The sequence below is a fragment of the Dromiciops gliroides genome, chromosome 1, assembly GCF_019393635.1.
Source record: "Dromiciops gliroides isolate mDroGli1 chromosome 1, mDroGli1.pri, whole genome shotgun sequence".
Taxonomy (NCBI): domain Eukaryota; kingdom Metazoa; phylum Chordata; class Mammalia; order Microbiotheria; family Microbiotheriidae; genus Dromiciops; species Dromiciops gliroides.
The window spans coordinates 223,585,884-223,602,583 of NC_057861.1; the positions used below are offsets into that span (position 1 = coordinate 223,585,884).

Here is a 16,700-nt window from a genome sequence, read left to right on the forward strand (position 1 = left end):
TAACTTAGTATCTCAGCTTAGTTAATATGTTAGAAGTTTTAAAATATACATTATAGAATCTTGGTCCATGGGATTCTACTTAGCCTATTTCTAAATCCTTTGACATCTGTGAATGAGAAAAGTAAGTAGGACATTATTTGACATACAACCCAGATGTGCAGAGAACAGATCAAATAAAAAATGAAAGAAAGTAGAAAAATTAGCATACTTCAGTCTGCGTTCAATCAATATCAGTTCTTTCTTTGGAGGTGGATAGTATGCTTCATCATTAGTCCCATGGGATTGTCTTGGATCCTTGTATTGCTGAGAATAGTTAAGTCATTCATAGTTCTTCATCAAACAATATTGCTGTCACTGTGCACAGTGTTCTCCTGGTTCTACTAATTTCACTATACATCAGTTCATATGAGTCTTTCCAGACATTTCCTAAGTCATCCTGCTTGTCATTTCTTTTTTTTTTCTGCTTGTCATTTCTTATGGCACAATAATAATCCATTGCAATCATATACCACAGTTTGCTTAGCCATTCCCAATTGATGGACATTCATTTGATTTCCAATTCTTAGCCACCACAAAAAGAGCTGCTATAAATATATTTGTACAAATAGGTCTTTTTTCTCTTTTTGGGGATGCCTTTGGGATATAAACCTATAAATCCGGCAGTGGTATTGCTGGATAAAGGGTATGCAGTTTTGTAGCCCTTTGGGCATAGTTCCAAATTGCTTTTCAGAATGGTTGAATCAGTTCACAACTCCACCAACAGTGGATTAGTGTCCCAGTTTTTCCACATCCCCTTCAACATCCAGCATTTTCCTTTTTTGTTATATTTACCACTCTGATAGATGTGAGGTGGTACCTCATAAGTTTTTTGTTTTGGTTTGGTTTGGTTTTTGGTGAGGCAATTGGGGCTAAGTGACTTGCCCAGGGTCACACAGCTAGTAAGTGTCAAGTGTCTGAGGCCGGATTTGAATTCAGGTCCTCCTGAATCCAGGGCCAGTGCTCTATCCACTGCACCACCTAGCTGCCCTGGTAACTCATAAGTTTTAATTTTTTAATTTCTCTGATCAATAGTGATTTAGATCCAACCATTCTGGAGAGCAATTTGGAATTATGCCCAAAGGGCTATAAAGTTCTGCATACCCTTTGACCCAGCAATAACACTATTAAGTCTTTTTCCCAAAGAGATCATAAAAAAGGTAAAAGGACCCACATGTACAAAAATATTTATAGCTGCTGTTTTTGTGGTGGCAAGGAATTGGAAATTGAGGGGTTGCCCATCAATTGGGGAATGGCTGAACAAGTTGTGGTATATGAATGTAATGGAATTCTATTGTGCTATAAGAAATGATGAGCAGGAGGAGTTCAGAGAAACCTGGAAGGACTTGCATAAACTGTTGATGAATGAGATGAGCAGAACCAGAAGAACATTATACGCAGTATCATCAACATTATGTGTTGATCAACCGTGATAGACTAGATTCATCTCACCAATACAACAGTATAAGAAAGTTCCAAAGAACTCATGATGGAAAAGGCTCTCCAAATCCAGAAAAGGAAAAAAAAAAAAGGAACTGTGGAATATGGAATCTGATTGGACCATACTATTTCTTTTGTTTTTGGTGCTGTTGTTTTTCTTTTTTGAGGTTTTTCCTTTTTGCTCTGATTTTTCTCTTATAACATGACTAATGTTATTATGTATTTATAACCTATATCAGATTACCTGCTGTCTAGGGGAGGGGCGGGGAGAGGGGAGGGAGGGAGAAAAATTTTTAATTGGAAATCTGATATAAACAAATGTTGAAAACAATCTCTACATGTAACTGGAAATAATAAAATACTTTTATTTTTTTTAAATAGTGATTTAGAGCATTTTTTCATATGACTATAGGTAGCTTTGATTTCTTTGTCTGAAAACTTCCTGTTCAGTTGGGGAATGACTTGTACTTTTATTAATTTGATTAATTTCTCTATATATTTGAGAAATGAGTCCTATATCAATGATACTTGTTGCAATAATTCTCAGTTTTCTGCTTTCCTTATAATTTGGTTACATTAATTTTGTTTGTGCAAAAGCTTTTAAATTTTATATAATCAAAATTATCTATATCTTCTTTGGTCCTAAATTCTTCCCCTGTCCATAAATCTGACATATAAACTATTCCATGCTCTCTTAATTTGCTTATGTATCAATCTTTATGTATAAATCCTGTATCCATTTGGATTTTATTTTAGTATATGGTGTGAGGTATTGGTGTATACCTAGTTTCTGCCATATTGTTTTCCTGTTTTCCAAGCAGTCTTTGTCAAATAATGAGTTTTTGTTCCAAAAGCTTAGATCTTTGGGTTTGTCATGTACTAGATAACTATAGTCATTTACTCTAGTGTAATTTGTACCTATTCTGTTCCACTGATCCACCATTCTGTTTCTTAGCTAGTACCAGATTGTTTTGATAATACCGCTTTATAATATAGTTTGAGATCTGGTACTGTTAGACCATTTTCTTTCATATTTTTTTTAATTGATTCCCTTGATACCCTAGAACTTTTTTTCTTCCAGATGAATTTTGTTATTTTTTTTTCTAGCTCTATGAAATATTTTTGATAGTTTGATTGGTATGGCACTAAATAAATAGATTAATTTAGGTAAGGATGTCATTTTTATTATATTGGCTTGGCCTACCCATGAGCAATTAGTATTTTTCTAAGTGTTTAGATCTGATTTTATTTGTCATTCACAAATTTTAAAAGGATGAGTTCACTTCCTTCATGTGGTTTCTGACATTCTTTACCCAGGCAACCAATTCCTCCTTATTGGTGAAAATTGGGTCTAGAATAGAATTTCTCCTTGTTGGTTCTGAAGATTGAAATTATTAAGGCAGATCATGAAAGCATTACCTAATGGACTTTTGGCAAGCTCTAGCACATCTGGATAATTGAACTTTCCCTTTAATAATATTCTGTCATTTGGGCATCTGGGTGTCATAGTGGATAGAGCACCGGCCCTGGAATCAGGAGGACCTGAGTTCAAATCCGGCCTCAGACAGTTATGAACACTTACTTGCTTTGTGACCCTGGGCAAGTCACTTAACCCCAATTGCCTCACCAAAAAAAAATAATAATAATATTCTGTCATACCTCTGTGCTAAGCTTATGATCTGTTTGCCAAACTCTTTTTCTCTATTTTCTCTTATCTCCAGGTGTTCTGTAATATATGCTTGTTACATTACTTGTATGTGTTCCTCTTCCTCTTCTGCTGCTGCTGCTTTTTTTTTTTTTAATGGGGCAATGAGGGTTAAGTGAATGATTTGCCCAGGGTTACACAGCCAGTAAGTGTCAGGTGTCTGAGGCCTGATTTTAAACTTAGGTCCTCCTGAATCCAGGGCCATTGCTTTATCCACTGCACCACATAGCTGCCCTTCAGTAGATATTTATTAAGAACATTTATTAAGGATCTATTATGTGCCAGGCACTGTGCTAAGCTCTGGAGGTGAATTGAAATAGAGGAGGTAGAGGATGCAGTCAGTGCTAATTGAATTAATTTTGGCGCTATTTTACTCTACCTTATTTTCCAACTTCACTATATTAAAGATATGATCAAGCTGTGTAAAGCAATTTGTCTACCATTGTTAAGTTTTCTTTGCCAAAGAATAAATCATATTTATATGCTATTAATGTAGTTTTTAAATTTTTCCCTAGGTTCGCCAAGCAGCCTTTCAGTCTCTGGGACCTTTCATATCAACTTTTGCTAATCCATCTAGCTCAGGCCAGTTTTTTAAAGAAGAAAATAAGAACTCAGAAGATATTGTGCTAGAAGAAAAGAACAGGTATAATTTGTGATTCTCTTTTTTTTTTCTTTATTTAGATTTTACTACTTTCAAAATGTTTTTAAGAAAGTAAGGAAATATTTCTTTTGACTGTGCCAGCCAAAAGAAGCAAACTGCATAATACAATGGGTGGTAGCTAGTATTAGAGTTTGGAATACCTAGGTTCAGATCCTACATCTCCCACATGCTTATTCTTTAACCTTTCTTGGGCAACTCACTTAATCTTATAGTGCCCCACATAATTCTCTCTTAACTCTCTTAAGTTGAAGAGAAGGTGCGATCTGCATTGGTAGAGAAAGTTCCTAACAGGGAGCAACTGAGCCAGCAAAGATGATGTACTAGGAGGTAGTAATATAAATCAGCTCCTACATAGCTACTCTGACCAAGATTTGAGGGGAATGTTAGACTGAGTTGTGATTGGAAAATCTAAAGAGAAACCATACTGGGCCTAGAGTCATCAATTAATCCCATTGGCAAAAGAATAGGGCAGCAACTGTGAAACCCAGAGTAGACTTTGAGCAGGTATATCAGACTTAACCTGCAGATTCAGACCAGAGATGGGCCTACAGCTCTCACCCTTTGATTCCACAGAGGAATTTTGGATTTAATACCTGGATGGACACTAAGGATGGACTGATATCTTTGTTGCCCTTACCTATCTCTATCTACAGTTAAACCTGGGGCAAAGAGACAAGAACAGGGGCTATGAGACCAGGAGTCAGCCTACAACTGTTTCTCTATACCTGCAGAGGTCCCTCTAGTTAGCTGACAGGGGCTGTCTACCTAAGGGCAAAAATCTGTAATTGTGTTACTATCCCCCAATGCTCAGTCTAGGTGGGCAACCATCACACTATGCCTATGCGCTTACACCACTTAAGACTCAGTAGAAGTTCCCTGATTAGAGCCATCTTTGTGATCCTTGCAGTTACATTGCCCACCCTTAATACTAAGAAAATAGATTTTTGTTTACGAAAAAAACCCTTAAGCTGAATTGAGCTACCACCCCATACCTATCAAATTGGCTGGTATGACGGAAAAGGAAAATTACAAATGTTGGACAGGAAAATGTGGAAAAATTGAGGCAGTAATGCACTGTTGGTAAAGTTGTACTGATTCAACCATTCTGTAAAGCAATCTGGAACTATGCCCAAAGGGATATAAAAGCATGCATACCTTTTATCCAAGCAATACTACTACTAGATCTGTATCCCAAAGAGATCATAAGAAAGGGAAAAGGACCCACACATACAAAAATGTTTATAATAGCTCTTTTAGTGGGGATAAAGAATTGGAAATTGATGGGATGTCCATCAATTGGGGAGTGGCTGAACAAATTGTTATATACAGTTGTGATGAAATATTGTTGTGCTATAAGAATTGACAAGAAGATACTCTCAGAAAAACCTGGAAGGACTTACATGAACCGATGCAAAGTAAAATGAGCAGAACCAGGAGAACATTGTACACAGTAACAACAATATTGTACAATGATCAACTGTGAATGACTTAGCTATTCTCAATATTACAATGATCCAAGACAATCCTGATGGACTTATGATGAAAAATGCTGTCCATCTCCAGAGAAAGAACTAATGAAATCTAGATGTAGATTGAAACATATTTTTTCTTTATTTTTCTTGTTGGGATTTGTTGTTTTTTTGGTCTGTGTTTTCCTTCAAAGCACATATGCAGGCAAAGCCTCAAAGAAGCTTTGAGCTTACAGCTTAATGGTAAAGTCACTTAGAGTTCCAAGAAGAAATGAAGCAAGAATTAAAAGTTTTAAAATATAATAAATGAAATGAGAATCATAGAAGAACAAATTAGAAATGAGAACTTGAGAAAAAAGACTTTTAAAAAGTGAATTAACTGGCAAAAAATTGGGAATCGAGGGAATGCCCATCAATTGGGGAATGGTTTAAAAAGTTGTGGTATATGAATGTAATGGAATACTATTGTGCTATAAGAAATGATGAGGAGGAGGAGGATTTTAGAGAAACCTGGAAGGACTTACATGAACTGATGCAGAGTAAAATGAGCAGAACCAGGAGAACCTTGTACACAGTAACAGCAACATTGTATGATAATCTACTGTGATAGACTAGGCTCTTCTCAGCAGTCCAATGATCCAAAACAATTTCAAAGAACTCATGATAGAAAATGTTCTCCACATCCAAAAAAAAAAGAACTGTGGTTTCTGAATGCAGATTGAACCATAATGTTTCTATTTTTTGGCTGTTTTTTCCTCCTTTTTTGAGGTTTTTGTGTTTTGGTCTGCTTCTTCTTGCACAATATGACTAATGCAGAAATGTGTTTAATGTGATTGTACATAAATAACCTATATCAGATTGCTTTCCATCTTGGGGAAGCAGGAGGAAAGGGAGGGTGGGAGAAAATTTTGGAACTAAAAATCCTATGAAAACAAATGTTGAAAACTATTTTTACATGTAACTGGAAAATAATAAAGTACTTTTATGATTTAAAAAAAAAGTGAATTAATCACTTAGTATAAAACCTTACCCATGCTTAAAAATGGATAGAATAGAAGTTAATGACTCCGTGAGACAACCAGATATTCAAACAAGGTAAAAAAGCGGGGGGAGGGTGTTAAGAAAAATTATAGATCTCATATAATATAACAATTGACCTGAAAAAATATAGCAAAGAGAGAATTTAAGAATTATTTGACTGTGTAAAAGTCATGACCAAAAATAGTGCCAGGATACCATATTTAAAGGAATCATGAAAGAAAAACTGTTCAGACCTGTTAGATCCAAGCAGCAAAATATAGAAAGAATCCACCAGTTACAAACTAAAAGAAATTTTAAAATGAAAACTCAACAGAACATTATAGCCACGATCTAGAGTTTCATTGTCAAAAAAAATATTATAAGCACCACAAAGAAAGAGGTCAAGTCCCAGTCCACAGTCAAGATCACACAAGATTTATCAGCTACCACAGAGAGGAGTGGAGAGCTCGGAACACAGTATTACAGAACATATAAGATACAAGGTTGTGATGAAAATTAATTTACCCAGGAAAACTGAGTAAATCCTACAGGGGAAAAATGGCTCTTTAATGAAATAAGTGATCTCTAGCCAGGCACTGAGCTAAACACTTTTTTTTTTCCCCTTAAATTATGCTATTTTTATCCCCATTTAAATCTGAGTAAATTACAGATTGAATGACTTGTCAGCAGTCACACAGCTATAAGTGTCTGAGGCCAAATTTGAACACAGGTCTTCCTATTACACGGTCCAGTACTCTATCTGCCACACCACTAGCTGCCTCTGGAAAGACCAGAGCTGATTAGAAACTTTGAAATACAAACACAGAAGTCAAAAAAAACATAAAAGAAAATTACATAAATCATCCTTAGAACCTTAATGTCATCAGGGTTCATAGAATTTAAATAAGAAAGCCTGAAAGTGACTGTTATGTTTTAATGATGTTAAAAGAAGAAAGGAAACAGAAGGAACAAGGAATACACCAAAACAATTGAGGGAAAGAAGTTTGGGAAACATTTTACCTACCTGGGAGCAATACCAAAGTTGTTTTGTTTTTTTTTCTATTTAATTTGTGTATGAATCCTTTAGGCCAATTGCATGGCTTTGTTAAAAGGTATGCAGAGGGGGGCAGAGCCAAGATGGTGGAGGAAAGACATTAAACGCACAGAGCTCCTGATACAATTACCCCAAAAACAGCAATAAAAGAACCCCTGGAGCAGAAAAACACACAAAAATACGGGTTAAGATTATTCTCCAGCTACAGATAGATTGCAGGGGGCCGTGCTGGACTACGAGTAAAGTCCAACCACGTGATCGCTCTGACAGAGAGAGACCCCATCCTTGCCACCAGAGGAATTTACCTCAGAGCCTCTGAATCAGCTACAGCACCAGCGTCTTCTAGAACTGAGTGTGCAGTCGGGTGAGAGGGCTGAACGGCTCAGGGCAGGGTAGTGCAGGGGTACCAGCGGGACCTAGGGAGGAATTTGGCTGTTCCACCCCAGCAGGGAACCAGGAAGAAATCCTGAGCAGCAGGAGACCCAGGTGGAGGTGGGGCACAGGCTTGTCGAAGCTAAGAACCACACCATAGAAAGCTTTGTTGGTTGGTTGTTTAGTAAGTAGGCTTGAGGTTATCTTCTGACCAGAGAACAGGCCAGGTGAGAGTAAAACCTGCCCTCCCTCAAACCAAAACACCTGGGACCTTCTGAAGCCAGGAAGAGTAGTGGAACTGAAAAACAGAGCCCCCCAGTGAAGAGTTTAAAGTCAAGTAAAAGATGAGCAAGCAAAGAAAGTTCAGAGCTATAGAAAGCTTCTTCAGTGACAAGGAAGATCAAGGGGGCACCATTAGATGAGGAAATCAACTACAGGGCCCCTACATCCACAGCTTCCAAGAAAAATATGAACTGGTCTCAGGCCATGGAAGCTCTTAAAAGGGACTTTGAAGAGAAAGTAGGAGGGATGGAAGATATAGAGAGAGGGAGGAAAGAATGGAAAGGGAAATGAGAGCAATGCAGGAGAGTTATGAGAAAAAAGTCAACAGTTTGAAAAGCCAACTGGAAAAGGAGATAAAAAAAACTGGTTGATGAAAATAATCACCTAAGAATTAGGATTGAACAAATGGAAGCTAGTGACCTTATGAGAAACCAAGACACAGTAAAGCAAATCCAATTGAATGAAAAAATAGAGGGCAATGTGAAATATCTCCTTGGAAAAACAGCTGACCTGGAAAATAAATCCAGGACTACCTGAAAACCATGACCAAAACAAGAGCTTAGACACTATCCTCCAAGAAATTGTGAGGGAAAATTGTCCTGATATTCTAGAAGCAGAAGGTAAAATAGAAATTGAAAGAATCCACCAATTACCTCCTGAAAGAGATCCCAAAAGGAAAACCTCCAGGAATATTATAGCCAAATTCCAGAATTCCCAGGTCAAGAAGAAAATATTGCAAGCACCTAGAAAAAAGGAATTCAAATACCATGGAGCTCCAGTAAGGATAAAGCAAGATCTAGTAGCTTCTACATTAAAGGACCAGAGGGCAAAGGAACTGGGACTACAGCCAAAAATCACATACCCAGCAAAACTGAGTATAATCTATCAGAGGAAAAAAATGGGACTTCAATGAAAAAGAGGACTTTCAGCCACTTATGATGAAAAGACCTGAACTGAATAGAAAATTTGACTTTCAAATACGAGACCCTGGAGAATCATAAAAAGGTAAACAGGGAAAAGAAATCACATGGGACATTAAAAGGTTAAACTGTTTACAGTCATACATGACAAAATAATATTTTCAACTCATAAGAATTTTTTCAGTATGGAATACACAGAGGACACAGGTCTGAACTGAATATGAAGGGATGGTATTTGTAAAGCATTTATTTTTTGTGTATCCTTGTTCATTGTGGAGCACACAGGGTGGGTTGTCTGGTGTCTAGGGCTGGATTTGGGCTCTGGGCCTCCTGGGTCCAGGGCTGGTGCTTTGTCCACTGTGCTACCTAGCTAACCCATAATGACGTCTTTAAAATAGGGGGGAGGGGTAGGAGGAATAAACTGGGGGAGGGGGAATGGGGAGAGGTAGCTGACATGAAGGAAACAAGAAAAAAGCCTATGGAGGGGAGGGGAAGAGGGGGAAGGAGAGGGGGAGTGAGTGAACCGGAGTACCATCAGAATTGGCTCAAAGAGGGAATAACATACATACTCAAGTGGGTATAGTATTATTTTTTCCCTGAGGAAAAGTGGGAGGAGGAGATGGGGAGGGGAAGGAGGAAAGGGAAGTTTGGGGGAGGGAGCTGTAAAAAGCAAAACTCTTTCAAGGAAGGTGAAGATGTTCTGCATAACTGCACATGTATGACATATATTGAATTGCTTGATTTCATAGGGAGAGTTGAGGAGGGAGGGGGGAAGAAAAATTTAGAAAACGGAATTAGTTCAAAGGCCTTAACCTCATCAGAGTGGGCTCAAGGAGGGAATAACATACACACCCAATTGGTAGGAGTAATCTATTTAACCCTACAGGAAAGTAGGAGGGGAAGAAGATAAGGAGGGAAGGGTGAATGAAGGGAGGGTAGAGCGAGGGGGCCTTCAGTAGCAAAACACTTTTGAGGAGGATTAAGGCAAAATAAGATAGACAACAGAGTAAATATCATTGGAAGGGAATGGGATGGAGGGAAATAGTAATGATGATTGACTATAATGGCAAAATGCATGGTACCTATTTTGCTGGGCTATTGTGAAGAAAATTCTTTGTCAAGTTTAAGGTACTATATAAAAATTATGATGAACAGGATGCTGTCAGAAAAGCCTAGAAAGACCCACATGAACTGAGGCGGAAATGTACTAGATACAAAATAACAGCAGTTGTGTAAGATGATCTGCTGGGAAGCATGTGGTTATTTTCAGCAAGTCAATGATCTAATATAATGCTGAAGAACTTCTGAAAATTACAGTCCATCTACAGAGAAAGAACTGATGGATGGTATCAGAAAACAGACTGAAACACATTTTTTTGGACAATTCCTTAATCTGAAGTTTTGTTTTTATCTGTTTTCTCACACAACCTAGATAATGTAGAATTGTTTTCCATGACTACTCATGTATATATATTAAAAAAAGGTATGCGGAGAAGATTGTTCAAACAATAAAGAGCCTACTGAGCAAGGCAAAGGAAAAGGAGGAAAAGAAGAAAGGAAAAAGATTAGAGGAAGAAAAATCTCAAAAATAATTAAAGCAAAATTATAAAACCAAGACATACTAGAAAATATATTTTTTCAACTTGACAAGAACTAGCTACCAGGATTACTCAAAGCACTGAGAAAGCAAGAAGAGACTGAGGCTCAGGAAGAGCTTGAGTGATTTGCTTAAGGTGACAGTATTGGGGGGCAGGAGTTGAACCTAGGCCTCTGAATCTAGCATTATCTGGAAGGGAAAAAGGCATTTCTAAGTGCTTACTATGTACTGTTGTGTATATAAATAGAAAGTGAGACAGTCTTTGTTCTCAAGGAGCTTGCATTCTAATTGTTGTCTCAAGGAGACAACACATAAAAGGCTTCAGATGTAAGTCAGATGAAAAATCTCATGGTTCTTAGGGTACAGCAGCAAAGCAGATGGGATTAGGAATGCATCTTCTTTAGTGTTTATTTCCATCTGATGCTGAACCATTTGATAGTGCCAAGTACTTTGATGTTAACTTTCTTTTCTGGGTTTGGCTATAGCACCCACAGAATCTGGGATAGTGGTCTGGGAAGCATTGTTCTTCCCAAGACTTGGATTTAGGATCCTGAGCTATTTCTTTTTGGATATGAAGAGAGGTGGTTTAACTGACTCGGCATATATGCCCCCTTTCTCTCCTTCAGGGTTGCCTGGCTGCTTCAGCCAGGTTGGCTTATCTGCCCTGTAGGTGGCAGTCAGAGATGGTTGGCCTTTTCCCCTCTGGAACTTGCCTCCCAGGTTGCTACTTGTTGGGCCTAGACTGAGAGCAGGAAAAACAGCTTAAGAGGTGCTGCCATTCCTGGGACCCTTGGATTTACTTGCCAGTTGGTCATCAGTTTGGGAGGTGGAAGGGTAAGGAAGATGAGCCTGCAGAGATTTTGTTCCTCTCAGTGGGGAGCACTGCTTCCAGGCCCTCTGTCTTATTTGTGCTGGGAGACTTGGACTTGAAGCAAGGCCGGTGGTCTGAAGGGCCCTGCTTTTTCCAAGGCCTTTGGGTTCAGGGTCCTGTTGGGCTATGGAATATTGTATAGATATCTGGGTGTGGTATTTAGTTTATTCCTAACCCTTAACAGTTGTGATAAAATGCTGGAAGGAAAAAAGGCATTTCTAAGTGCTTACTATGCACTGTTGTGTATATAAATAGAAAGTGAGACAGTCTTTGTTCTCAAGGAGCTTGCATTCTAATTGTTGTCTCAAGGAGACAACACATAAAAGGCTTCAGATGTAAGTCAGATGAAAAATCTCATGGTTCTTAGGGATAAAGTGGAGAGAAGAAAAGGTATATATAGACCTGGGAGTTAGACAGCAAGGGTTCAGATGGACAAGATAGAGAGACTGGAAAAGGACGGACGAGAGAGGCTGAGAAGAGGTTCGGACAAGGAGACTGGGGGCAAGACGAACAGTAACACAGGACTAGGAGCAAGGAGGAAAGGCCGGCAGACAAGATTAGAGGGGCAACAAAGGCGGCAGAAGGCAGACTGACGGAGCAGACAGACAGAAGGTCAGTGAGAGAGAAACACGGGTTCAGCAGTGGCAGTAAGGAAAGTTAGAAGCAGGGGATTTACAAAGTGAAAGGGGCTCGGAGTTAGAATAAAGTACCTGAGTGCCCTGAGGCAAGTGGCGGCTAAGGCCCTTATTGTATTAAAGAAGTTCCAAAGAGACACAGTGGAAAGAGAAGTGCCACAATGCAGTCAGGTTGTACATTTTATTTCCCTGTATTCTTAATTTTCAATAGTATCTCATAAATGAACTCTGCTTTTATTATTTAGTTAAGAGGCTTCTTAATATTTTGCTTATCAATTTGGGAGGAGAGCAGTGTGGTGGAACTTTATAAACGACCCACATTAAATTAATAGCAGTCTGATAGCCAAATAGTCAAAAGTCCCCAGATTAGTCCTCCATAGATCAGTTCCTCCCAAATTGGGCTAGTCAGTAAAAATATTCTTTCATTTGAATGGCGACCGCAGCAGGACTTACGGCCCAATTATAATGTTTCTAAACTTATCGTTTTTCATATAGTTATAATTTTTCATAAGTACATTTATTATAATTTTTCCAGGTTAGATATACTTATTAATAACTAATTTTTTGTACAGTAGCTCTTTGGGCATAGTTCCAAATTGCTCTCCAGAATAGTTGAATCTTTTCACAACTCTACCAACAGTGGATTAGCATCCCAGTTTTTCCACATCCCCTCTAACATCCAATATTTTCCATTTTTATTATATTTGCCATTCTGATAGGTATGAGATGATACCTCAGAGTTGTTTTAATTTTCATTTCTCTGATCAGTAATGATCTAGAGCATTTTTGCATATGATTGTAGACAGCTTTGATTTCTTTGTCTGAAAACTGCCTGTTCATATCCTTTGACCATTTATCAATTGGGGGATAACTTGTATTTTTATAAATTTGGCTCAGTTCTCTATATATTTGAGGAATGAAGCCTTTATCAGTGATAACTTGTTTCACAATTTCTTTCCTAGTTTTCTACTTCACTTGTAATCTTGGTTACATTTGTTTTGTTTGTGCAAAAGCTTTTTAATTTTACGTAATCAAAATGATCATTTTATGTTTAATTTTATTCTCTATATCTTCTTTGGTACTAAATTCTTCCCCTGCCCATAAATCTGACAAATAAACAATTTCATATTCCCTTAATTTGCTTATATCATCCTTAATGTGTAAATCATGTACCCATTTTGACCTTATTTTAGCATACCATGTAAGATGTTGGTCTATACTTAGTTTCTGCCATACCATTTTCCAGTTTTCCCAGCAGTTTTTGTTAAATAATGAGTTTTTGTTCCAAAAGCTTGGATCTTTGGGTTTATCATATACTAGATTACTATAGTGTAATTTCTATCTATTCTATTCCACTGATCTACCTACCTCTCTATTTCTTAGCCAGTACCAGATTGTTTTGATAATTACTGCTTTGTAATACAGTTTCAGATCTGGTACTACTAGCCCACCTTCTTTTGTAATTTTTTTCATTGATTCCCATGATATCCTTGAACTTTTGTTTTTCCAGATGAATTTTATTATTTTTTCTAGCTCTATAAAATACTTTTTGATAGTTTGATTGATATAGCACTAAATAAATAAATTAACTTTGGTAAGATTGTCATTTTTATTATGTTGGCTCTGTCTGCCCATGACCAATTAATATTTTTCCAGTTGTTTAGAGCTGACTTTATTTGTGTGAAAAGTGTTTTGTAGTTCTGGTCATATAGTTGCTGTGTTTGTCTTGGGAGGTGGACTCCCAAGTATTTTATATTGGCCACAGTTATTTTAAGTGGAATTTCTCTATCTATTTTTGCTGGACTTTATTTCATTTTTATTTTCATTTAAAACTATAGTACAGCAGATAGTCCTTTAGAAACATAGGTCAACTACATTTAGTGCATGTTAGATATATACAAGAAATCCTTTCATTCATCAAATTCCATATGGTGGGGTTGGTGTATTGCAGGATTCAATATATGTGTTCTGTAGTAGACTATGATGCTTTGAGTAATCTTTTTTTTGGGGGGGGGCAATGGGGGTTAAGTGACTTGCCCAGGGTCACACAGCTAGTAAGTGTCAGTCAAGTGTCTGAGGCCGGATTTGAACGCAGGTACTATTGAATCCAGGGCTGGTGCTTTATCCACTGAGCTCCCTAGCTACCCCTGCTTTGAGTTATCTTAATGCCTGATTTTACTTTGATTCTTCCTTTAATTTTTCTGATCTTACCTTTTCCCCATTTTTCTTTGCCTTACTCCCTAGGCCAACCAATTCTATACATTGTTTTCTGTAAGGGAAGCAAGATAACTCTAAAGTTCTTTCCTGGGAGTCAAAGATTGTTAATTGTGAAATAGCTGCCAGAAGGAATTATGAGTGGAACCTACTTGAAAATAAGCAGTATCTTACATATCCTTAACATATTTTTTTTTCTTTTTTTGAAGGGGGAGTGTGGGGCAGTGAGGGTTAAGTGACTTTCCCAGGGTCACACAGCTAGTGTCAAGTGTCTGAGGCCATATTTGAACTCAGGTCCTCCTGAATCCAGTGTCGGTGCTTTATCCACTGCGCCACCTAGCTGCCCCCCTCACAATAACTTTGTAATGTAGATGCTTTCACAGATTAGGCTGAGGGAAGTTTAATGATTTGTCCAGAGTCACAGCTAGTTAATGACTGAAGCAGGATGAAAATTGAGGTTCTCAGGGGCAGCGAGGTGGTGCAGTGGATAAAGCACCGGCCCTGGATTCAGGAGGGCCTCAGTTCAAATCTGGCCTCAGTCACTTGACACTTACTAACTGTGTGACCCTGAGAAAGTCACTTAACCCTCATTGTCCCGCAAAAAAACCCAACAAATCAAAATAAAACACAACAAATAAAAAATTAAAATAATAATAAAATAAAAAAATAAAACAGGTCCTCCTTACAGTAAGTCCTGCCCTCTATCTACTGTGCCACCTAGCTGCCTAATATGCCTAAATAGTAGCTTTGCCTTAATATGTGAGAATATCATGAAATCAAGAATAAGACGAGGGGTCAAATATTTGGATGTATTTTGAAATAAATAGTTGGTGCAAGAAAGAGAAGATATTGCGTGGCTTGCTTTCATTGACTTCCTAATTGCTGTCCTTGCATCCATTCTTTCCTCTTGCCAATCCACACAGCCACCATATTTATAGACAAGCAGCACAAGTTTGAGTCCGTAATGCCTCAAGAAACTTTAGTGACTCTAGGATATAATACAAACTTTTTTGTTTGTCATTTAAAGTTTTTCATAGTCTGACTTCAGCCTGTCTTCCCAAGCTAGTTGCATACTGCCCCTTATCAGGCACTTGGTGTTCTAACCATTGTGGCCTGTTTTTCATTCCACATGTACTATATTCCACGTCTCACCTCTGTGCCTTTTGTAAGCTGACTCTTATTTTCTCACCTTTGCCTCTTGGACCCTCAGCTCAGCTCTTATCTCTTCCTTAATGTTATCTTCACTTATTACTGTCTTCTTCAAAGCACTTTGCATTTATGTTGTATAGATTGTGTATTTTCTCACCTCTGAACATGTTGCATCCCCTCCAAAGAAATTAAGCTTCTTGAAAGAAAGAAATGTCTGTCCGTTGTATTTGTATCCATAGCACCTAGAACAATGTTTGACCCATGGCAAGCGTGTAAAATAAATGGTTGAGGATTGATAGATGTTCCATTGCTCTGCTGATATGGTGTCCTTTTGTGTGCTTAAAGGAGGAAGCATCGTTAAATCTACTCTCAAATATTAACTCTAGCTTACCTATTTTATATTTATTCTGTACATCTAAGAGAAAAAAATCAAGGCATTCTTCTGTTACTTTTGTGCTTAGGTGGATTAAAAATTATTCAAATATCTTAGCATTATTTCACACATGGAACGTTATTTGGTTTCTAAATGTTTTCTTTAAAACTACTAGGTGAGGGGCAGCTAGGTGGCACAGTGGATAGAGCACTGGCCCGGGAGTCAGGAGGACCTGATTTCAAATCCGGCCTCAGACACTTGACACTTACTAGCTGTGTGACCCTGGGCAAGTCACTTAACCCCAATTGCCTCACCCAAAAAAATTTAATAATAATGAAAAAAAAACTACTAGGTGAGATAGGTGGTGAATTCAAGTGAGGTTCACTATGGATAGATAAGTAACTTGCTTATAGTCATGTGGCCAGGTTAATATGTATCTAGCAAATTTTGGTTCCTGGTTCATTGAGAGTCAAGCATCAGCCCCTGGTCTTTAAAAAAGGGGGATAGGGGGAAAGCCTCTCAGAAGAAATGAGTTTCTGAGGCCTGAGACCTTTCTAGCTCTTTGAAACTTAACCTCTCTGCATATTTTCCTCTATAAAACATTTTATAGTATGTACCCAGTACACTGGAGGACTTTTTTTTGCTTTTTTGAATATGTTATGGATATAAAAATAATACTTGGGCTGTCTATCTGTTATTTTTAATTCTTGCTGCGTCATCAGGTAACTTTTTTCTTCCATTCATAGGTGTCCTTGTCCTTAGTGATGTCTTTTTTGTTATGCCACTTCTTATTAAGGAGTATTCACTGATAGTATACTACAATTGACTGACACCTCTGTGCATTTTTCCATTGCTTTTATGATCACCTGCAATTTTGATTCATTATGGATCATAATATACCA

General features: G+C 37.8%; 1 protein-coding gene across 4 annotated transcripts in view; it reads left to right on the plus strand.

Moving 5' to 3' along the window:
* PPP4R1 (protein phosphatase 4 regulatory subunit 1) overlaps positions 1 to 16,700 on the plus strand; it is a 101,889-nt gene that overhangs the window by 43,534 nt on the left and 41,655 nt on the right. For all 4 annotated transcript variants that reach the window (XM_043975187.1, XM_043975186.1, XM_043975188.1 and 1 more), the window contains one exon: positions 3,697 to 3,824. In XM_043975187.1, the coding sequence (XP_043831122.1) occupies positions 3,697 to 3,824 (128 nt within the window). The remainder of the gene's footprint in view (positions 1 to 3,696; positions 3,825 to 16,700) is intronic.